This window comes from Typha latifolia, chromosome 5 (genome assembly GCF_019914945.1).
Source record: "Typha latifolia isolate L0001 chromosome 5, TyphaL0001v2, whole genome shotgun sequence".
Taxonomy (NCBI): Eukaryota; Viridiplantae; Streptophyta; class Magnoliopsida; order Poales; family Typhaceae; genus Typha; species Typha latifolia.
In genome coordinates this window covers 14,710,329-14,734,112 of record NC_133090.1, presented here as the reverse complement: position 1 = coordinate 14,734,112, position 23,784 = coordinate 14,710,329, and the positions used below count along the sequence as shown (strand labels likewise).

The 23,784-nt window shown below is 38.0% G+C and overlaps 2 protein-coding genes across 4 annotated transcripts; one reads left to right on the top strand and one right to left on the bottom strand.

Annotated features, from left to right (window-relative positions):
- The first annotated feature begins 10,891 nt into the window (after positions 1 to 10,891).
- On the top strand, positions 10,892 to 17,107 carry LOC140788262 (mitogen-activated protein kinase 10). The gene is made up of 10 exons (XM_073137444.1): positions 10,892 to 11,283; positions 12,537 to 12,945; positions 13,452 to 13,579; positions 13,740 to 13,799; positions 14,415 to 14,564; positions 14,668 to 14,823; positions 14,982 to 15,193; positions 15,308 to 15,409; positions 15,691 to 15,857; positions 15,947 to 17,107. Exons 1-10 carry the CDS (start codon positions 11,260 to 11,262, stop codon positions 16,384 to 16,386), a joined length of 1,848 nt encoding a protein of 615 aa, XP_072993545.1. The 5' UTR covers positions 10,892 to 11,259; the 3' UTR covers positions 16,387 to 17,107.
- Positions 17,108 to 17,174: 67 nt separating this feature from the next.
- Positions 17,175 to 23,541, bottom strand: LOC140788261 (uncharacterized). 3 transcript variants are annotated; one of them, XM_073137441.1, is made up of 10 exons: positions 23,252 to 23,541; positions 22,991 to 23,157; positions 22,724 to 22,858; positions 22,331 to 22,441; positions 21,469 to 21,744; positions 20,935 to 21,134; positions 20,012 to 20,300; positions 19,648 to 19,761; positions 18,122 to 18,310; positions 17,175 to 17,772 (listed from the first exon to the last, which is right to left on the bottom strand). In XM_073137441.1, exons 1-10 carry the CDS (start codon positions 23,415 to 23,417, stop codon positions 17,425 to 17,427), a joined length of 1,995 nt encoding a protein of 664 aa, XP_072993542.1. In that variant the 5' UTR covers positions 23,418 to 23,541; the 3' UTR covers positions 17,175 to 17,424. The 3 variants fall into 3 exon arrangements, with proteins under 3 accessions (XP_072993542.1, XP_072993543.1, XP_072993544.1); XM_073137442.1 differs by having other exon boundaries at positions 20,078 to 20,300; XM_073137443.1 differs by having other exon boundaries at positions 20,012 to 20,207.
- Between the last annotated feature and the right edge of the window lie 243 nt (positions 23,542 to 23,784).

Genomic DNA, 23,784 nt, shown 5'->3' with positions numbered 1-23,784 from the left:
AAACAAAAAGACCGGGCTAAAGTCTTTCAGCCCGGTCCGAGCCCAAATAGCCCATGAGCCAAGTGGGCTGGTTACCCTCAAAGGATAAGAAGACTGGGTGGTTGATTAATTAAGAATTAATCAAGCAAACAAAATCTCTAGCAGTGGTGGTGCCGATTCCAAGCTGTACTTGGCGATCGATGGCACATGGCTGTGATGCACATGCTTGAATGACATGGAATTCCCTCTCACCCATGACCCATATACATACATCACCAGAGCAACATCAACATCATGTCTTCCTTTCATCAGAACCAAGAAGGCAAGAAGAATATAGAAGAAGCTCAGGGAACAACCACCATGAGACAACCTCTGACTCCTTTGCCATTCCTCATACCTCCTTGCTAATATTAATCTCTCATCACAAACTAGTAATAGTAGTAGTAGTAGGAACTAGGAAGGAAGGAATAGTCCCACATCTCGTTGTCAAAGACTACCACCACACATGAGGGGGATCTCCCCCACATGCCCTTGAACAGGGTACATGGGAATGTTGGTCTTGCCTCGAAATTGCCGCATTCGACACGTGGTGGGGACCCATTTGCACACAAGGGGCAGCGCATACCGGATCCTGTACAACCCCTGCCACAGGAATCCCCCTCATAACTGAACTCTACTCGGGAGGGGAATAGGGATTCGAGTCGTACGAAATGGATCCCCTTGTGTACTGGACGGTGACGTGGATGGCCTGGTAAGTTATAGTTCACAGCTTTGGTTTTTTCAATGTTGCGCAGCCTGGGATGGCATCATGTGGGGGATGCCATATTTCCATGCCATGCACATGGAGAGATGGTGTGTTTGGTTTGGAAATTAGAGGCAGTGGAAGATGGTAGCCGCTGCTGCTGTAGGATCCTCATTTATTTCATTTCATTATCCATGCATGGTAGAGTTGGACGCGTGCATGTCTCATGTGATGGGTTGCTTTGGATGTTTGCAATAATTCCAGTAGCTCAATATTGACTTTTTTGCAACAACGAGAGCTAGTAGTCTGATTCCAATAATGCACGAAGTTATAGAGAGAAGAAGAAAAGCTTTACCATCAAACTAGCATGCTCAAGAAAAAGTTTGCATTAGAAGGCTGACTTTGGATTGCAAAGGATTAATTTAGAGGACTAAGATTGCAACAATAATTGTGCCAAATTGCCATGGATGGGGGGGGAGTATTATGATGCCTCCAGGTCCAGGATATTGCAAACACGTGGCACATCATCCATAACTACCTCAGTGGGCTAACATGCTTCCATGTGCTTAATTGCAGGCCCGGAGTTGTCATGTCCTCTGCATGGGTACATGCATACATGATAGGGCTTTGTCCATCGCTCATGTGGTAAAATGTCAGTAAAGACAAATAGAAAGTTAGTTAGATGCCATTTAAGCAAGCGCTTATTAAGTAATACCACTTTGGTGTCACTTGTAACAGATTATATGATCAACAAAGTAACCACAAGTCCTATTCCCACCTCCTTCCCTCCTCTATATATATATATATATATATATATATATATACACACATACACACACCTATGACCCATCTCCACCTCCACTCTCCATGGGCCTCCAAAGAGACACCATCGCAACCGCCGCCGCCAAAACCCATCACCACCTCCTCCTCCACCCCTCTTCCCCGATCCTCGAGCGAAGGAAACGCATCAAGACCTCCGACGGCCGCCACTTGTCGGGCTCCCTCCCCTGCCGCCGCAACAGACCCCAAAAGGAGGAGGAGACACCTTCTCCTTCCGAGGTGGCGGCGGATTTGGTCGAGGAGGAGGAGGGGGAGAGCGAAGCAGAGGAGATCGAGGTGAGGGTGAGGGCGCTACAAAGGATGGTCCCCGGCGGCGAGGGCTTGGGGTTGGAAAGGCTCTTCGAGGAGACCGCTGACTATATCGAGGCGCTCCAAGGGCAGGTGAGCGTGATGAAAACCCTCGCCGGATTGCTCGATGGGTTGGAGAGGAAGAAGAGAATGATGGGTGGGTGAGAGATTTACTTCTCTCTCTCTCTCTCTCTCTCTCTCTCTCTCTCTTTTTCTTTCGTAATTTGTTGACGTGCCTTGTTTCTGTTTGTGAGTATGCCTCAGCGAAGAGTGGTAGATGAAAAAATTAGCAAGAAAGTAATTTGTTCAGCTGGAATTGGGATGATGCTTGTGGGATTCCTTTTTATGATGAACTGGAAGAAGTCATGCATGCATGTGTGGGAATCTTTGATCTAAGTGGGTCCTACTTGTATTTTTGTTAGAAAAATCGCAAAAGATGGCGTTAATGGGGTCAAGCAAATAGAGAATGTTTAACAAATTTCAAGATCCAAATAGCAATCTAAAAAGAACAGTGTGTGAATTAATAAATGCAAGGGAAAAATGAGTTGAATTTAAATGCATCTTTTCTGGGTCAATGCAACAATAGTTTAATTTTCCCCTACAATCATAGGTATGGGTCTGCAATGATATATTTTTGAGTAATTTGTAGAGCTAAAACATTAAAATGGAATCATAACAAAGGGAATGAGGGTGTTACTTACAATGACAAATTCAAAGGGAGAACACATTCCAATCAAGAAAAACATCTCTATAAACTATAGAAAGGCGAGAATTAATAGAGAACAAGAATGAACCACACATCATCAACTTGATGAAGGATAGATATTATGCAAAATCTTCCTGGAGAAGCAGCCATTGCAAAAAAAAAAAAAAATTAAAGTGCACTCTTCTACTTACCATCATCGTACTAAAAGAAATCCTTACTTTAATCTCCTCTACCAACAGGCAACAGTATGACAAGGACATCTCATAAGCTAAATTTAGAAAAGACTGAACTACTAGGCCAAAGAAAATTAATCTTAAAGTTATATATATATATAGCTTCTATCTTGTTAGCCATAGAGAATTTAGAATGATCTTCTTATTTATCAATAGATGATGGCTCTGCCGATTGAGGTAGAGGACCTGGACTATTCGGAGAACTTCTCAGAATTTTGAGGACTAATTAGCAAAGGAGCTGTCTGCTTACATATGATGGATCCTTTTGCTTGTTTTGTTTTGTTTTGTTTTGTTTTGTGTACTCTGGTCGTTTGTTTGTTGTTTTGTAGTAGTTGTGTTTTAATATGCTAAGGGGATATGCAGGATGGTGTTGCTATAACTTGGATAGTTCATAGCAATTTTATTTGTTGCTGTGTAAAACTGTTTTAATTGTTTCAAATGAAACAGGGCATCTACCTTTTGTTGAAAATAATAATAATAATAAATTCTTAAGCAATAGAAATCCGCATATGGATGCTTCATTTCCAAATTTTTCATTAAAAATGTTTTATTTCTTTTTCGAACTTCGCCATAGATTCGCAACCTAAAATTATTATATTTCCCTATATTTGAAGTTGGTACTACAATTTTCTTACAATTCCTTAACAAGGTTTCTTTCTATTAAAACATCCCATTGTAGCATTTTTGGGGGCACCAAGAGCTTGACTAATAGAACAAAGCATACTAGGCTACTAGAGATGCATGTTATAACACATTACCATGTACATAAGAGAGTTGTCCAAGGATCAAGAAAACCTCAAAGTGGGCTTGGCCCAATTAAAATAGCTAAACTAAATTTATAAAACCTCTCTTTGTAACAATAGTTCCTTACATTACAGGGTCCACATCCCAAGGGCCTAAACTTTTGAAGTTCCTAATGGTACTATTTGTAGTTGTAGTGGAAGAGGCTATTTCTATCATGAGTGCATCTCCATTCTCCACTCCTTTTGCTTTCCTATGGATGTTATATTACTTTGCTTTCCCTGAACCCCAAAGTTAGGACCATGACTCCATAACCTAAAGTAAGAACTAATATGAAATGCCTCCACTAGCATAGCTCTTGTCTCCTTTTAGTAGCTTAGGTTATAGATCCCACCAAAGGAGGCCATTTCATGGCAAGTAGAAAAGCCCACTAGTGGCCATGGTCAGTGGCTCTCCTTTCCTTCGGCTGCTCCACTTGGAGAAAGAAAGGATCGATCCCTTGTGCATACGTCACTACGAATAACAATAAGATGAGGAAGAAGAAGAAGAAGAAGAAGAAGAAGAATAATAATGAAGATTGATAGATTTTGGTGAGCAAATTGGTAGGTGAAAGGAACCATTTCTCCCACTTGGAGGAGATGATGGAGACTTCTCCAAGCTCATCAAAGTTATGTACAAAGAGGCAGGATTGGGTAACGTCCATTTCATGTACTCAAAAATGGGCTCCATGCTGATTCCATCACTAACCAATCCACCCTAATTATATTCCATTACGAATTGTTTGAGATCTTTGGTGCGTAAATGGCTTCGATGTCGAAGTATATGCTTTGTGTTCTACTTTAAAAGTGATTCCCACGTTAATCACCAGACCAGTTTACCCTCTTTTGTAATGCATACATATATTAGGTGTTTTCTTGTTTCCTTTCGTCTAAAGTTAACTGTTGCTTAGCTCTTATGTAATTAATAAAGAAATTAATTAGCTTTCCATGTAAGTGGGGTAAAGTGAGAAGCAAATTAATTGAATCTAGATTGATTAGTTAGGTCAAATTAAGTGACGAGTTAGGTCGTGTGCATGAACCAAAGGTTATTTGACCAGATTATTACGAGCCTTACTATTATTATTGATAGTCGAATGCCCGACAATATGAGTCGATGCATGAGCTGGCTTTAGACGAACACATGACTCGAGCCAAAAATCCAGTTGGATTGCATGACAGTGACGCCAACTAGCTTCACGATGTCTATGCCGAGGCTTGTCAATTTTCACAATGCTTTTTAAAATAATAATAATAATAATAATTATTATTATTATTATTATTATAAGCTTGTTAAATAGTACATTTATTTCTTAAAATTGATTTTAATAAACTCTAGACGTGGACTTCGCATTGTTATCTTGTCGATTAGTTCGTAGATAGTTATGTTGGGATACGAGCAATCATAAAAATAATCCTACCGACACCAAAAGAACAGGGGTTAGATGTCGGCTAGTAATCTTATCAAGAGAAAAATAGCTTAAAATGGCCCGAATCACTAGTTAGGAACTATAAATGACCACTTTTGTTTTAAACAAAATATAAATAAAAGGCCTGTTGGCTTCCAATTCTATTAACTCTAAAATAGATATTATAAGTTTCATAATAATAATAATAATAATAATAATAATTAGAAGTAGTCCCACTTCTAAATAAATGAGCAACAAGTTCAATGGGCAAACAAGATCTAAGTAAGATAACACTCTATAAATATACATAATGATCAGCTAACTATAGTTTCATCACAACTGACGAGTATTTTTGAGTTTCGTCACAACCGACAAGTATCTTGAGATAGTTTAGCAATTGAGACCTTCTAGAAAATAAGAACTAACCAAAGACTATCTTCGACAACCACTCTCATCAAAGAGAAGGAAGAATGATGTGGCAAGAACGACATGTTTGAATTGAGAAAAACAACGAGGGCGACAAGTTAGGAATAGCAAGGGAGAAGTGATGAGAGCGGAGGGAAAGCATGATAGGAATGGACATATGTTACAAGTTTGATACGTAAAGAAAAAAAAAGATAATATAAAGTAACACTGAAGCAGTCTAGCTACTATGACTATTGACCCGGTAGAAAATAAGAAGGAAAATAAAATAATTATCAACCACTCAAAGGCCACCTCTAACAATCATTCTCATCGGAGTGAAGTGAGGATGATGCAGCGAGATGATGAGTTTGAATCAAGAAGGGCGATAACAAGTTAGGAGCAACAAGGAAGGAATGGTAAGAACGAAGGGCAAGCACAACATGGTAGAAGTCGTATAGGAGTCATGTAGTGAGGATGCAGTGAACAGTGAGGAGATATCATTCGATAAAGGGCTGGACAAAAACGAGGTGAAAGATGGGAGATAGATCCAATGGTGGGGAGGTCGATGATGACAAATGCAATAAAGATTGAATGATCTCAACAGAATGAGAAAAAAGGGTGGCGATAAGACATCAAACCGTCAATAACTAACTGGAACCTAAGAAAAGACAATAGCATGAGAGTTAAAACATATGGAGAGAAATAAATAGAGAGGAAGAGAATCGAAGGAGAAAAGGGGAAGAGAAAGCTCTAAATCTATTATGTCTTATTTGCTATGAGTTTAGACTCTCTCTGAACTGGTTTAGTAATTAAGTATATTTTTTTTATATCTAACTAGATTTTCTCTTCAAAAAGTCAAGAGTATAAAATGAGATTAATTTATGAGAGTTGGGGGCTTAGCTTGAAACGAAACAAGCCATATCTCTCGGTTAAGGACCGTTAGAATTAAGAATTAATCTAGGGTGGATGGTCAAAAAGCTGGTAGGATTCAATGACCGACATTCAAGCAAGGCCTATTTATCTATCTCTTTACCCAATCCAATTTTGGACGATCCTCCAGATGTACTGAATTGGAGCATTCATTCCACCCAACAGTTGGCCCCCAATGTAGCAGTTGGGTCCCTAACCAGAATCCAGTACTGCCTGCCCGCTGTAATACAATTAGGTCCTACTTAGCTTTTAGTGAAAGAGACATCCCATTTGGAGAGAGAGTGGAAATCGGCATAAAAATGTCTCATCTCAAGTCCAAAATCTAGGCCCTTTGAAATTTGACCAAAACCACCCTCCGAAACAAATATTTATATTCTAATCGGAACGGGTACCAACTGCTGAAATATTATTTTTTTTTTGGATTAAACTAATGCTTGCTAGGTTGCCAGGTCGGTAAAATATCGATTTCACGTGACTGGGGAGGAATTCGGCTCGTGGGACACGTTCTTGATTAATCTTATCACAAAGCTAATACGAAATTAAGGACACACTTGAGTACAAGAGTAATGCTTATTAGGTACAATAGGGACATGCATGAGATAAATATATATATATATATATATATATATATGATATATATCATCATCTATCATGCATGGGTACATGATGATTGTCTCTTATTCGATTAGCCTAAAGGCATGTGGGCATGTGCTTCACATGTCATCCAAGTTAGAATTATTTATTTTACTTATTTGTGTGTGTATACTAGACCACTCGCTCGAACATTGAAGCTTAAACACCGGTCTCCATCGATTGATCCCTTACATCTATATCCCAATTTCGTCGGTGATTATGGAACATACACGTGTCTTAGCTCCTTAATTAACTCGGTGACCTCACACTAAGACTCTAATTACTACGACAGAGTAGTGGATAGTGATATTAACATAGCAGCAACATTTGAGGTGTACCAATCCATACACCTACCATAGAAAATGGCAATAATAACCCCACAGTAAGCCGAGCCATTCCAAATTAAATAATACCAGTAATAGTATTCAAAGGACTGTTATGTTATCCCAAGGAACAGTGAGAGGCCAACGCTAGCTTAAAAGAGGTAAGAGGGAAAAAAAAGCAATGGTCGTCGTTGATCCGTGAGACGGTGGACGGAGGCACCGACACCGACACCCAGTGAGATGACTCACGTCACGTGTAACCGAGGGAACCCAATTATTATTCCAAATCACAGCTAATTACATATACATATATGAATTGCATTTAATTATATAAGAAAACGTAGGCGTGTCAATAACCACAACAACCGTTTCGCCAACGTTTACGTGAGGTTTTTTTTTTGTACTCTTACGTTTTGTTTCAACGGAGAAGGAGAAGAAGAGAGAGAGAGAGAGAGAGAGAGAGGTGATAAGTGGCACGTGGCGGTAAAGCAACATCACGTAGGTATGTGGATGTGGTGCTTGACGTGCATGCCAGGTCTTTCGGCACGTGACTCAATATGGGGAGGGGCATGCAGAGTGCTGAAGACCACACACTTTTGAGGAGGGAGGAGAGAGAGAGAGAGAGATTTATTTATGTATATTTTTGTCTTATTATTTAGATCTAAAACAGGGCAGTATGAAATAATCTGGGAGTAACTTTGAATGGAAAGAGTGATCATGACTATATAATGGACATAAAAGAGGTAGTCGTTTTAGTATGATTTTAAGTGCTCGTCAATGGTAAAGTATATGATATGATCGAATCCCTACACTGGGCTTCAAGTATATTTGTGATGGCAACTTTTATTATTTAAAAAAAAAAAAAGGTATTATATGTTAGACTTGATAAGTAGGCTCTAAACTATGCTCCCTCTCTCTCCTCTCTACTAGAATTAATTATTTCTCTTCTTCTCGGCTTTGCTCGTTAAGCTCACTAATTGAATTTATCCCCTTCAAAGATTGTTGATCAAAAGTCATGAGGTTGACTACTAACCTATGAGAACGACTACGGCACCAACGATCAAATTGGTAGCATGTCGTGGTCAAACCGAACGGCCAAATTGTAGTTGGCCTGTCTCCAAATAGCTAAGAAAATAGACCATTTTAGGGTATCTAAATGGTCAACACGGTCTATTTTTATTTTATTTTGGTTCAAAACAACGGCACTCATTTTACCACAAGGTCAAAATTACTCAATCCGCTCGCCTTTTAACTTATATTTTGCTGATTTAATCTCTAATTGCATATATATTTATAAAATTAAACTCGTAGGTTAATTATAAATTAAATAAAAGAAAAGGAGTTACTTATGTATGTCTTATATATTAATATTGAACAACTAAGTCAAATTAATTTTTGATAATTTCAGAGATACTGGTAGATATGCTATTGAGATTATCTTAACTAACTTAATTATTAAATGACATAAGTCTTACCATTTAATTACGTGGACCGACACTATCAGATGAATATTTTTATATTTGCCCCTAATTTAGCTAACTAAATTACTTAAATAACAAAGCCTTACAATACTCCATGAGGCAAAATTGTTGTGATGGAAGCATGATGATATATTGATATGTTTATATAGAGTTCTTATATTGGAATTAATGAAGAGACGGTTACTTCTATAAATCCCATAGTTACTATTTATCTCCGATTAGGAATCTAATTAATTGAACCACTCCTTTCAATCACCATCATGAAGTGTTTTACAGATACAAAGTTGTTTTCTTGAAAGGGAAATGTGATTAAGAGTTTACTAAACTAAAATAAAGTTAATTAGGAGGAAACGTTCAATATGTTTGTTTGATATATATATATATATATATTAAAATTAGTTTAGTGCAAAGTTTTAAATTTTAGCACCTACATACATAATATCTCACATTATATATGATAAAATCAAGTACTTTGGGCCCTAACTGAGAGTTATGCTAGGTTTAGCTTTTTTCTCTCTTCATCTTGATGGTCTTCCTTATCACTGCAGACGACTTTCCCCTCTCGCCTCTTTAGGGGCCCATTTGGTTTGAGTTCCTGAATTAGTTCAGTAATTAAATATCTTTTTATCTTTTTTATATCTAACCGAGTTTACTTTTTAAAAAATTAAGACTAAGAAATAAGACCAACTAATCAAATTGCTTAGCCTCAAATCAAACAAGCCCTAAGAGTTTTCCTCCTTCCATTCTCTATCGCATCTCTCTCTCTTATTTCCTCCTTATCCATCTTTCCTCCTTTTGTCACCGTCCTCCTTTAGTTGTTTTCTTCGAGGTATACGTCTAGTTTCTGTTGATTATGTGCCTTGTCATCGCTCTTTCCTCCCTCTCCTCTAATCTCCATTGCACTCATCGTCACTGTCCTCCTCTTTAGTTGCTTCATCATCATTAGATCCGTCGCCACTTCCCTTCTCTCCGCCTACATCTACCTCCTCCGTGTCACCTTCTTATCGCCTATCACTGTCTTTATTGTCGTACTGCTGTTGCAGACACACCATCACCATTGCCTCCCTTTTCTCCTCACCGGCATGGTGATTCTCCCCCCTTTCCTTTCTCTCTAATCTATAGAGGGCTTGCTTTGTCCTGCATAGCATGTTCCCCTTGCTAGACTGTATCTGATGGGTGTGGTGCAGGTCAAGGAGGGCCCCCCCTCATCCTCTTGCCTGTCTTACTGTGATAATCGACGGTTGTTATGGAGATGTCGACCAATGCACATGGTGCTTGGATGCGTGTTAGTGTTGGGCGATGATGAAGTTACATGTTTTCGTTTTATCGCCTTTGTAGTTCTGAGCTAGCATGCCGACAATTTTAAGATTCACATTGCAAGTTGTGCTCCTCTCGGAACATTCCTTTTCTTCTATTTTTATTGTAGATAGGGGATCTCACTTATCCAACCTTTCAAGTATATGTAGGACTATGTGCTTTTAGTTATCGAATCGCGATAGAGCAGCATCTAACTTTAAACATTTTGATCCTATAAATCTTAGGACCATGCTTCATACTGTTTCTTATTTGTGTCGTAGGACTTGATATTATATTTTTTTATTATAGTGTTGTATTGCCGTTGTAGCCAAATGTAAGACCGGTGTTAAAAAGAGATATTATCATATTTGTTCTCCTAATTTATATATGAGGCCATCTTCAATGCGCTGGTCTTTCCGTAAGAAGATAAACTAAAAAAACATGATAAGATCAAAATACCATCCCTCAGAATAATAACCAATAATTTAATTTGTTTTCTTGCAATATTTCAAGAAATCAATTTGATACAGTAGTGGCAACTGGCACCTAATTTTTTTATAAACCCAATTTGTAGTTGCAATATCAATTCCATTACTTTTTTAAATTTTATTTTGATTAATTCCATTATTTTAACCCACCATGCAACTTATAAATTAAATAAAATGATATAAAACAATAGAGAAAAAAGAAATATTATTACTATCTATGGCAACGGTAACAGAAGATTCCAGGCTGCTCACAGAGTCCAAACCCAGAACCCCAACACGCACGCAAAGTACCTGCCAGACCCGACCCGAAACCGAGATCCGAACCGCTCATTAATTACCGCGCTACCACTGCGGTGGCATGCGGCACGCGGTGGAAGGTGAGGGGCAGTTTCGTCCATAAGGAAAATAAAACGCCCTAGATTCATGGCAAGAACTCACCTTTCTCCTCCCCCTCCCCCATTCCTCCTCTCCTCTCCTCTCCTCTCCTCTCCTCTCCGATTCCATTATTTGCTCTCCCTCTCTTTTCTCTCTCTGCCCTCGCCCTTGCTGTTGCAGGCTAGTGAGGTGAGCCGAAAGGATCGAGGAGGAGAGGGTAGGCGTGGCCAATGCGGATGATTTGAGAGTAGATTTGTTGGGTTTGGTCTTCAATTCGAGTTGAAAGGGTTGGAGAAGTGGAGGGGGGAGCGAAAGGTGGCATTTTGGTTCGTTGGTTTTGGAGATCTGCGGGAAAATGCAGCAGGATCAAAGGAAGAAGGTGAGGATTTCTCGATCCAAGCTTGAGTTATTGGATTTTGGGGTCCGAGATCTGTTTTGGCTTGTGGATTTGGTGATGGTGGATTATTCGGGATTAAGAAATTGTGTGTGAATTCGATCTTATTTCCCCCATTTCTTTTCTCTTTCGTCTTTTTCTCGTCTTGTTCGTCTGTTCTTTCTTTCGTTTGGTTCTCCTCTTTGTTCTTCGTTTCAAGGCTAGCTATTTCTTTGTGAATCACGTTGATTTTATATCAGTTTGCTACGATTTTCTTTTCTTTGTGGACACATTTATTCTCTATGAATATACCTTCTTACTAGATGCCTTTCTTCGCCTTTCTTCCCTCTTTATTGTCCTCTATCTTTGCGGTAGAAGGTACAATTCTCTTGAAAGATATACGACTTTACCTCTTTGTTATCTTGACATGTTCAATTTTATTGCGCAGTTGTTTTCTCTGAATCTGGTTCTATACCCACTTCCTACTTTTATTGGTATGACTTATCTTCATGTTTCTCCATGCTACAACATGACCTAAATATCATCAATCATATACCATTTGTTTTGCCTAATCTTTACGGCTGAGCTTTTCTTTGCTGCTTCATAGTCCGCCTTTGATGGGATTTGGGCTCTTCATTTTCTTGGATTTAAAATCAAATTTAGTTACCTTTTCTCCCTGTTTTCCAAATTGGTAGGAGTGGTTTCTCTTGGATTTTCTTTTATCTCGATAAGTTATATAACATGGAGATAAGATTAAACTATGATAAAGGAGAAACAAAGAAACAATATGCGAGTGTCTGCCAGCCTGGCTTATATATAGTTTGCAATTTTCAGATGATTTAGAAACATGTCAATTTTGAATTATTTGTATGTAAAATTTATGGTTGATGCTTGTGCTGCTTCTTTTTCTTAACATCCTCTTTCTACAAGGGGTTACAGTTCTTTTAAATGAACATCTAACAATCTTCAGTTCTAAGTTGTCTTAATTGTTTAGATCTGGTTGGATTTGTAAAAACGATAATTTGGCATTATTTCTGTTACTTGTTCTGATTTATGTCATCTTAATTAGAGCACTTTGTAACATGTAGTTCGCATAAAATATTTCTGTTACTATATTCAATTTATTAAGACCCTGTGTGTGGTGCAATTAATGAAATCAGCAGTAGATATCTATTTCTTTTCCACCTATCTATGATCACCATCATCTATGAACTACACGGTATTGACTATATATATTGCAATTGATCAATCCTTCTCAGAGTTCACCAGAGATGGATTTTTTCACGGAGTATGGTGATGCAAATAGATACAAAATTCAGGAAGTCATTGGTAAGGGAAGCTATGGAGTTGTTTGTTCAGCTATTGATACGCATACTGGAGAAAAGGTGGCAATCAAGAAAATACATGATATCTTCGAGCACATTTCTGATGCTGCCCGGATCCTCCGTGAAATTAAGCTTCTCAGACTTCTAAGACATCCTGACATAGTTGAGATCAAACACATAATGTTGCCCCCATCAAGGAGAGAATTCAAGGATATTTATGTTGTTTTTGAGCTTATGGAGTCAGATCTTCACCAAGTCATCAAGGCTAATGATGATTTAACTAAAGAGCATTATCAGTTCTTTCTTTATCAGCTGCTTCGAGCACTGAAATACATCCATACAGGTAGGGGTCTTCATTCTATCTTCAGTTTTATCTGCTTTCATGAAGTGATGTTCCGTAATGTAGTCCTTCAGTCGTACTTCCTCATTGTATTTTGTAATGCATTTGGGATATGCCTGTTTCTTTCCTCTAATTGGTGGTTCCTTGCTACTAGCTTGCTTCAGTTTTTTTGTTAAGAAACTAGGATAAGTTAAACCTGCATCTTAATGCAAATACATGGATTGTAGGCTCATAAGTTCTTAATGGTTTCATAGCCTCAGTGCTCATGTGATGTCTTAGTTGTTCACATCTGTCTACTATTTTCTTGATTGACTGTTTATCTTCCTGTACTCTTTGCCATGCAAGATGTCCTTGTTAATTGATCATGTGAATTTACTTTCCATGTTTTTTACTCCTCTCTATTAGTTGACTTGTTGATCTGATTTTGGATAAAAATGTTACAAACATTTGCTGTAGTTTCTTTTAACCACCTTGCGCATTATGTTAATATTGAGCATATGTGGGTGCAGCTAATGTCTATCACAGGGATTTAAAGCCAAAGAACATATTAGCTAATGCAAATTGCAAACTTAAAATTTGTGATTTTGGACTAGCAAGGGTTGCATTCAGCGATACCCCGACAACAATTTTTTGGACGGTATGTCAAGAGGATGAGCTTTTTTTCCCCCCTTCAACAATATCTACTGTTGGTTGCATTGTCTATCGAGTATATTCCATTGTCAAATTATTTCATCTTATTAAAAATAAATGGTTATTATTTATTCTTTTACATTCTTAAGCTTTGAAACATTATGCAGGATTATGTTGCAACCAGATGGTATAGAGCTCCTGAGCTATGTGGATCCTTTTTCTCCAAGGTACACTATTAAGTGCTCCACTGATTGTCTTACTGTGTTTAGAAACATAACTTTATGTCATCTTTGTGCTTAAGGAATGTTGCACACTGTATGAAAAAGTATTAGCGCCTCATTATAATGGTCAAAATGCCATAAAGTGTACTTTATTATTTTATTTATCCTGAAATTTTGGTTGTCCCTTTTGCAGTCTACTCTTCTTTTGAAGCTTCATATGAAAATTTTATTGCATAAAATGGTTTTATCGCCATATTTTGCCTTTCAGTTGCTGTTAAAATTTTGTGCTAGTCTTGATTTTCTGTATATGAACATGTGACTGAGTATGATAGTAAAGCTATCACGCATCCTTGTGATTTGTGTCAAGTCTAAGTCTCTTGAATAAGGGTTTTTATACATGATACATTTGGTTCTTTTTTATTTGGGGTCTCTTCATTAACTTTAAAGGACATTAAATTTCAAGTAATGAAAGAAATGCTTGTCCAGGTAGAACTTTTGTCTACAAGCTGAAATATCATTTTTTTCAGGTACTTGTGATGAAATTGCTGACAACTTTATGTTTTGAGTATGGTGTATTTACTTTATATTTAGGATGTTAATGTGGTAATCCTCAAATTGCAGTATACTCCGGCTATAGATATTTGGAGCATTGGTTGCATCTTTGCTGAGGTTTTAACAGGGAAGCCTTTATTTCCTGGAAAAAATGTGGTTCACCAGTTGGATTTGATGACCGACCTTCTGGGGACACCATCCTTAGATACAATTTCTCGGGTATAGCAAGTGAATCTGATTTTCCTTGGAAAAGGTGCACTTTGCCATGCAATGAGAAAGAACAAGTTTATTTATCTACCATGTTTTGGTCTTCTCTTCCCAGGTCCGGAATGACAAGGCAAGGAGGTATTTGAGCAGCATGAGGAAAAAACAACCCGTACCATTTTCACAGAAGTTCCCCAATGCAGATCCATTAGCACTTAAGCTATTGGAAAGACTTTTAGCTTTTGATCCTAAAGATCGACCAACTGCTGAAGAGGTATCCACATGTCTCTGTGATAGTTTCCCCTTTCGAATTTCTCCATTATATGGCATCATATCATTTTAGTGGTATTGCACTGTATAGCTGGTAGTTTGTGTCTTTATCCTTGTAAACTTTAATCTTGTTGTGATGCTTCATACATGGCAAATTTCCAGGCATTGGCAGATCCGTACTTCAAAGGCCTGTCCAAGGTGGAGAGAGAACCATCTTGTCAACCGATCAGCAAAATGGAGTTTGAATTTGAGCGTAGAAGAGTAACAAAAGAAGACATTAGGGAACTTATATTTCGAGAGATATTGGAATATCATCCCCAATTGCTCAAAGACTATGTCAATGGCACAGAAAGGACAACTTTTCTATATCCAAGGTTCCCACCCACCAAATAAAACTCTCCCTCTGTGCTGACTGTTCATTATTATTATTTTCTTCCTGTTTTGCTCATATTCATTGTCAGCAGCAAAATTTTCTTGTCATTTTGCAGTGCTGTCGATCAATTTAGGAAGCAATTTACTCACCTTGAGGAGAACAGTAGTAAAGGTGGTCCAGTCGTTCCATTAGACAGGAAGCATGTCTCTCTTCCCAGGTAGTTTATCTTATCACTTGTTTAGTCTGTGGTTGCCATCTTTTTTCTGCATGCGATGTTGACAACAATATGGTCAGGCAGTATGCGAGTACATCATTTAGCTCAGAGTCCCTTACAATTTGTTTAAGTTGCATTAGAAAATGTGTTCAGTTTTGGTGCTTATGTCTTTTGGCAACTGAGTTTATATCATTAGTATGGTTTTCTACCTATTCAGTGTTACTTTAGCCTAGTGTTTGCAGTCTGTCGTATCTTTGAATAATCTTCAAGCTGTACCCTTGCAGATCTACAGTTGTTCACTCCACTACAATCCCTCCCAAGGAACAGTCAAATATGGGTTCCTTGAGAGATAGAACAATATCAGATGAGGCATGTAAGAATACCCGGGATATGGAGCGGTTTAATGGAAATATGGGAAGGGCGTCACAGGCACCTCAAAGGATCCCAACAGGTACGTGCTTTCAGTGCATGAAGTAGTCACCAACTTTTTCCTAATCTTGCAATATTAGTGATGTATATCTTGTTCTTAATTCCTTTCAGCTAGACCAGGAAAAATTATTGGACCGGTTATACCATATGAAAACGGGAGTGTGAAAGATCCCTACGATCCAAGAAGGTTGATAAGGAATGCGGTGCTTCCGCAGCAGCCCACAATTCAACAACCAGCATACTGTTATCACAGAAGCACGGACAAGTTGGACTGTTCTGAGAGGGACCAATTAATGGCAGGGGCGAACTATGTGGAGCAGAAACCATCCCAACCATGTGCAAACAGCAATATGGCGCCAGAGATAGCTCTTGACATGAGAGCCTCCCCTTTCTATCTTACAGGTGGGCCAAAGGTTGATTCAACAATGGGGGCAAACCTGCTGCATGCAAGTTCACCATTCAATGGAATTGCTGCTGCAGCAGCTGCAGCTGCTGCAGGTGCTCATAGGAAGGTTGGTGCTGTTAATTTTGGCATTTCAAGGATGTATTAGTTGCTAAGGTGGTCGGTTTCTCATAATCCACGGCCACTGCTTTTGCCACTTAACCTAAAAATGCCGCGAGGTGGAGAAAAAAAATAAAATAAAAGTGGCAGAAAATGTCAAGATAAATAGGGTAACCAGAGAGCAGCGAAACGCAAGAGAGATGCGTCGTGATACCTCGACTTGTGCATCACCTGCCATTAAAGATTCTGATGGAGGACACTGTTTATCCTAAGAAGGGTCTTTACCAAAACAATCATGTGGGTTAAGATGGTTCTTTTCTGTCAGCTTTACTGCAAATGCCCTTTCTGCATTACCAAATGTATCAGCTCCTGTTAAGTTCTTTTTAAGTGAGGAGGCTGGAGGAATTTCTCTATGCTCCTTGATCTGCTAGGCCTTTTCCAAGATTAGAATTGCAGGAGAATGTAGTGGCTGGTATTGAGTCTTTTCAGCTGTCGTATTTACCATCACCCGGAAAAGAAAAGCTCTGTACAGAAACTCTCCATGTGTATTTGCAGCTTCACATGACACATTGCTAAGTACTCCAAAGTAAAGAACTAATCCTTGTGCCTTCATTTACCTTAGCTCCCTTTCTTGGATAATGTGATGGCAAATTTCTCTGTGTTGTTTGCTCTGTTGTAAGATTCTGGGCATAAAGCTGTATCTTGAGCTGTTTTCGTTGTAAAGTGATTAATTGTATTAATAGAAGATGGCAAGTGATTAATATGTGAAAGTTCAAGTCGTCATGATGTTTGCCATTACGTGTTTGATCTTATATTTCTAAAGTACTTGTATAACACTTAAGACAAGGTATAAAGTTTCATATACATCTGACTGAAGAGTACACTGTTCTCAATGCATGCAGGGGGCTGTGACTGAGGCACGTTTGTCTCAAAACAAGCTGTCCCCGGCCACTATGCTTCAAGAAAAGCAATTAAGCCACACACAAAAAAGAATAAAGAAAAAAAAAGATCAAATATCAGAATGATAAAAGCTTTTTTAGATAGAGTTGAAGGGAAAAAGGTGGAATAAAATTTATAAGAAAGAAGTTTAATCAAGAACTTGCATAACACACATATTCTCGAGTGAACAAGTGTTCAAGAAGCCGTACAATGAACAATGAAGGTGATACGAGTTGGGCGTCTCTGCATTAACAGTGATGAATTCGTTGTCAGCCTGCTTGATGACATGTGCATGCTGCTCAGGGAGAGCATGGAACCTGAGCTTATTGATTTCTTTGCAGATCTTGTTTATGTGCTTCATGGAAAAGATCATGTCGAAGTGATCATCCAGTCCAGTGGTCTCAGAGATTTTGACTCCCACGTCTGCATTGCGGGAACTAACCAATCCGAAGAACAATGGATTCCCAAAAGCGGATTGGTTATCCAAGCTGCATAACTGCACAAAAGAATCAAGAAGCCAGTTGTAGAGATTCAAGACTCAAGTAGAAAGATGACCAGGCTTTAGATTTGGTAGTTCAAGGAAATTGAACCGGCAGCGTAGGGTCTACTTTTCTACTTGTGGAAGTGGATTTAGTCAACTAACTCAATGTAAAGTTCTACAGGCAGACCAATTTCCTAAGTTGTGAATATATCAAGTTCTTGGCAAAGTATTTCTTTAGTGCTGGATGAAAAAATAAAGATAAATTATTTCCTATTGGAATTATTATCTTCTGAAAGTAATAGTGGAAACAAATGTACTCTAAAATATGCTAGAGCAAAGAATGGACGATAGTAAGATGTCTAACCTGCACATACTCTACACCCATTTTGTTAAGAACATCATTTATTTTAAGGGATGAAAGTAAGTTGAAAATTCCTCCAGATCCTATTGGTGCTTGGAGTATCTCCCAAGGAGATTTTAACAAGATTTGGTTTCCACTTTGGGCTGTAGAAATGCTGACAATTGGAAGTTTCTCTCCTTCTAAAACCCAGACCTGTCAATGGAGGCAGAAAGGAACATCAATTGACATTGTCATAAAGGAGTCGTGGTTGAAATTACACTGTACAATAAGAACAGAGGAGTTAATGGACAACAGCATACTCGTGAAACAAAAATTAGACTGCAAATATGACGATATTATAAATCATGAAAGTGGGTTTACCAGCCCATATTTGGGTCATGAGTGATTACATACGGGCTTTGCATCAGATGACCTAGACTGGAAGACAGAACTTTTTTTTTTTTTTGGTGTGTTTTTTGAGAAACAGGCATCAAATGCCCAGCTTCTCAAGACAGACATCTAACAACACCACAAGCAAAAGCATGGAAAATAGGCTGATTACCATGTTACTATAGAACTATTCCGTCAATCATTCTATCAGATTTCTCATTATGTACTGCTAATTCATCATTAAGCTAACAATAATATGAAGATCAAAGACTATACAACATATATATAACATATAACAATAGTTATCATTAAACTCCAAAATATAGAGCAATAAAAGTGCTTTGGAAGTTGCAAACATGTTTAGCTCACTCTATCTATCAATGCTTGGTTTATTCCTCCCTCCGCTCCCCCAGCCTGTCGCAACCTATCCTCTCTCTCCTTCATGCACCAAAACACCACTATTCTCTCTCTTCTCACTGCCTCCATTCCTATCTCCTTCTTGATCCAGCCTATCTCTCACTCTCCACTACTACCCATCCCCTTGATAGCAGACATAAGGTTTCTGATCAAGGTAGGCAGCCGATAATGAAGGCATCAACTTTACCAAGGACAAGGCACTAATAGATCAAATCCTAGGCTGCACAAAACCTGAAAGGAGCGTGCAGAAGACAATACTCCCTTAGCCTGCCGATATATAATAGGAAGGTAAAACAAAAGTTCACTTAGGAATGATTAGAATTAGGAACTAGAGAAACATTCAACCTTGCAACTCATAGAGGGGTAACTAAGGCCTCAAATGCACTTTATTATATACTAGAAAAGATTTAAACAAATATTGCTAGCTCATGATTTGTTCACTAAAAAGTAATGAGCGAAAGCCTGATGGAGTAATGCCGTGGTAATAGAAATATGTTCACTAGTCTGGATTGCTTTCCTTGTCTGTAAGAATGAAAAATGAATTGACTAAGTGAGCAAGGAAAACAGTTAGTTGTTTGTGCTATTTTGAGAAACATTATAATTGCATCCAAGATATCATGATAAGGAATATTTAAAGAATGTTCCTGCAATATGAGAGAATAGAAACACATAAATATTATACATAACGGTAAATTGCTTCTAAGAAGACTGATGAGAATAAGTTCAGTAATAGGATGATTTACCCTTTCACTATTTAAGCCGAAGTAGTCATTCTCTAATAAACACTCTTTACATGACTCTATTTCTGGATCTGAAGAGATCATTATGAAAGGAACTGTTTTATCATGGCCTTCCACCTGTGTGGCACAAATACCACCCATTAAAACAATTTCTGCAAGCAAGTTCATGAATCTTGAGATAGAATATGAGTATGATTTTATGAAATAGCAAAGGTATGAAGATCCGATCATATAATAAACAAACTATACTTTGCAACACCTCTCAACAAAGATTATAATGATAATTCGATAGTTTTCCTTACTGAAGGTTTATTTTATCAACTAGCTTCAGCAAAAACAATAATGCATATCTACTCACAAGACACACCTTAAAAAGCTTATTGAAATCACGAAGAAATTTCTGAAACTGGTTCACCATAGATTCAGTTCTAACCAAATCAGTGTCAAGACCCTTGCCAGCACAGTTCTTCTCATTTGCAAACAGAACGATAGCAGCTTTAGATTTTGCAAGGAGTTGTACACCCAGTTTGTATACTTCATAGTTCAAGTTGTCCTTCCCTTCACTTTCAAAAATAATGAGGTTATGACGAGATATTTTAATTACATTCTTCAACAATTCAGGTGAATTGGTATCCTTATATTCTGACAAGCTGCAGCTGTTCAAATTTTCCAAAAACACAAATTAGATCACAAAATTGTTCATGAATGTCAGCTAACAGAATATAGAATCTCACATCATGAAAGAAAGCCCATGAGTTGCAATAGAAAATCATTTCACTAATGGGGCGACATTGGTATGTATTAAAATTTTCTTTCACATGATTGAACTAAAAAGAGGGTGGCCAGGTGCACGAGTGTCCCACTGATGTGGGCAAGAAATGGAAGTTGTATATAGCCTTGCCTACAGTCCTGCAAAGGTTGTTTTATAACTTGAACTCATGGCCTCTAGCATTATTGGACGCAAGAAGCAAGACACCTCACTTTTTGACATTTTCAACTGAGCCATTAATTGACCCATGAGGAAGACACTCAAAACAACAAAATGTATTGTAGGAATAATACATTTGAAAACAAAAAGGTTGTGCAAATGGAGGTGGATAAAAAGGAAAGAATGAATCAAATAAGGAGGATCTTATTAAAAGTGAAGAACAAGCACAGCCACTAAAAGAACTAGCAATTATTAAAGGGTAACTTTTTAAAAATTTATACAACATTGCAATATATCCCTGAAAGTAAAGACTCACTTATGACATGGAGGGAAAAATCACACTGAGGGAATTGTAAGTCTACCTGTCAAATGGTTTGTTGATACTCTGTATTGCAAGTTGAAACAATTTGAAGTCAATGCTTGCAATCTGTTTTGCAAGTGAAGTCTTTTGATTTTTCTCTCCAAATCTTAATCCTTCCAGAACATGTTTCTGGCCAATCTCCGACAGTACCTTTTTAGCTGCAATAAGACGTTGCTGTAACTTCTTTTTCTGCTTCCACTCCTGTAAGAATTCACAAGGAAGATTGCTCATCAAATACTGAAATTGCTACATCATCTGTGTATTAACTTAAGTACAAAAAGTTTATTCCCATATAGAAAATGGAGTAGCTTCAGAAAACCACTACCAAACATTTGCTATTATCTTTAGCATGTGGAAACTGTAGTTCCATAATAAAAAATGGAAACTGAAGGATATGCAACAAAGTTTCTGCGCATGTATAACTTTTGACCTCCTTTCGAGGTGGCAGTCATGAATATCACTGACAAATTTCAGCTCAATATTTCAGATGGAAATGTCTAAAATTACATATGCACTAAGAAGGAGCAGACCTAACCATCAGACGCCTTTCTTTCTTAGTTCTCACATCAGATCGTACATTCAGCTCTAACAGTCCTTTTGGAGGAGTGATCAGCATTTCTTTTGTATCCATATCAACATCAGGGACAATTGCTTCAACAAATGGAATCCATATATGCTGACCAGAACTTGTATCCAGATTTGATGTGCTGGAATGATTTTTGTCGTCTACAGTTGTAAGCATCACCTGTAGCAGATCACCAGCACCAAAGTTGAAAACATTGGTGACTGTTCCTACCAGTTTGCCTGTATCCTGAAAGAAAATATAATATATTATGTTTACTTTACTGAGGATTCAAATATCTCTAAGACTGGAAAATAATGGAATAATATAATGCAATTGGAAATCAAAAGAGCTCATGGTTATAATAAAATGATCTTTGATAAAACAATTAAAGTTAGTATAAATATAAAATCATAATCTTTTTTGGTCAAACAGCTTAATATGGATATGCAAAATCATGAATTCCTGATCAAGCAATCCACAATTAAGAAGTATATGAGTGTGCTCCATTTAGGAAGATAATGCATCCACTATTACCAATAACTTTTGCCAAAGATCAAAGTAAAATAAGTGCAGCTCAATAACTAAGCTTACATAATTTGTGTTTATCAAATTGGGAATCATGCAACCATTGCTCACAAAGTTGATTGCATCATTTATGGTCAAACAAAGGTATCTTTCTTGAAAAGATACAAAACCTAGTCAAAAGTTAAATGAGAAGAGAAGAAGGAACAAGGGAATGACAAGATTTGGAAACAATATTTTGTCTCTTATTTGTATTAAGTACAATACTCGGCACATGACAAAATGACTGAAGAGAAGAACAAGCATGGACCTTAAGAACAACTCTCATGCCGACAAGGTCAAGAGTGTAAAAGTCGCCTTCCTCCAATTCCGGTCTGTCTCCTTCCCTCACAAGTATAGTTGAACCAACTATTTGTCTAGCCTGCAAGGCAACATTTTATGTAGGCAAGGCTACTTAGAAATGTAATACATGAAATAAAATTGATTAACTGATTGCAACTATAGTGACTGGCTACTGGCCCTTGCAAAGTTTCTAATGACACCATGAACAATAGCTTATGTAATACTCTTCTGTTACCCATTCTAGATTATACTTCAAAGATCAAACAAATTTAATACCTGAATTCATTGTTTAGCTAATTTAGAATTCTCATTATCCCTATGATAGAAAAAATAAACACAATTGGCGAGGAAATAAGCTGACCTCGTCCACAGTATCAATTCCACTAAAACTGATAATCCAACTCTTCTGCCCAGGATGGCCCCTACCCCCTGTTAGCTCCAGTTCTGATATTAACTCTTTTCCTGCGACGCGTGTTCTCAGCCATCTTCTTCCTGGCTAAAGCATCCAATACCCACCATACAACAGAAGAGAACAAACAAACGTGAAATCAAAACCAAACAAAAAGTTCTCAAAAACTCTTTATCTTTTTCCCCTTTTCCTCATCAATGTTGCAAACCACAACCATACCTCGCCGAATCTAAGTTCCGGAAAATCCGTGCTGGGCATTACTCGGACCTCCCCTTTGAGCCCATGGGCACTACTAATATATCCAACCTCTACAAAATTCCTTTCTTCTTCTTCATCTTTCTCATCGTCCTCAGCGCCAGTAACCGCTTCGGCAACGACTGGTGCAACTAGAAAGAGAAATACAGAGAGTTAAGAAGAAACCACAAAACTAACAATACCTAACCCCATTAAAGCTAAACAAAGCGGCGAAATGGGACATGCCTGAGCTCAAGCGAACGGGATAATGGCGATAAGTGGAGTAAACGAGAGGCGTCTTGGTAATCCGGAAAGGAGCGGACTTTGAGAGGTGGGTAAGGTGGAAGGGGAGAAGGGAGAGAGAAGGCGAGGGAGGAGAGAGGAGCGAGGGGCGCAGGGGCAGCCGCGGCATCGAGAACGAGAAGAGGAGGTAGAGAAAAAGAGAGGGAAACGGAGGAAGGGAATGGACTGACTGACTATTCGGGGTTTCCTTGGATAAGGTATGGAATATATTTCAAGGTTTATCCGTTTATGACGCAGATAAGCCCCGTTATCCCGCTTTTATAACGCCTGCTAGATATCTCTAACATAGCAACATAGGTTTTGATCCATATTTATTTATAATTAATATCTTGGGAAATATTTATCTTTGTCTTCTTCCCTTTTTGATAAGAATAATAAAAGAAGAAAATAAAAATGCAACCTTGCTCTTATTTCATTTGTACAAATATAGTTTCTGCCCAATTTTCTACGTCCCCTCTCTTATTAACAAAGAAACA

Excerpts from the sequence above, each read along its gene's own strand:
- LOC140788262 (XM_073137444.1), top strand. The coding sequence starts at position 11,260 with ATGCAGCAGGATCAAAGGAAGAAG. Across the intron at positions 14,565-14,667 it reads CCTTAGATACAATTTCTCGG|GTCCGGAATGACAAGGCAAG; the intron begins GTATAGCAAGTG and ends TTCTCTTCCCAG. Across the intron at positions 15,194-15,307 it reads ACAACTTTTCTATATCCAAG|TGCTGTCGATCAATTTAGGA; the intron begins GTTCCCACCCAC and ends GTCATTTTGCAG.
- LOC140788261 (XM_073137441.1), bottom strand. The coding sequence starts at position 23,417 with ATGCCGCGGCTGCCCCTGCGCCCCTCGCTCCTCTCTCCTCCCTCGCCT. Across the intron at positions 22,859-22,990 it reads CGGAACTTAGATTCGGCGAG|CCAGGAAGAAGATGGCTGAG; the intron begins GTATGGTTGTGG and ends TGGATGCTTTAG. Across the intron at positions 21,135-21,468 it reads AGAAAGAAAGGCGTCTGATG|GAGTGGAAGCAGAAAAAGAA; the intron begins GTTAGGTCTGCT and ends GAATTCTTACAG.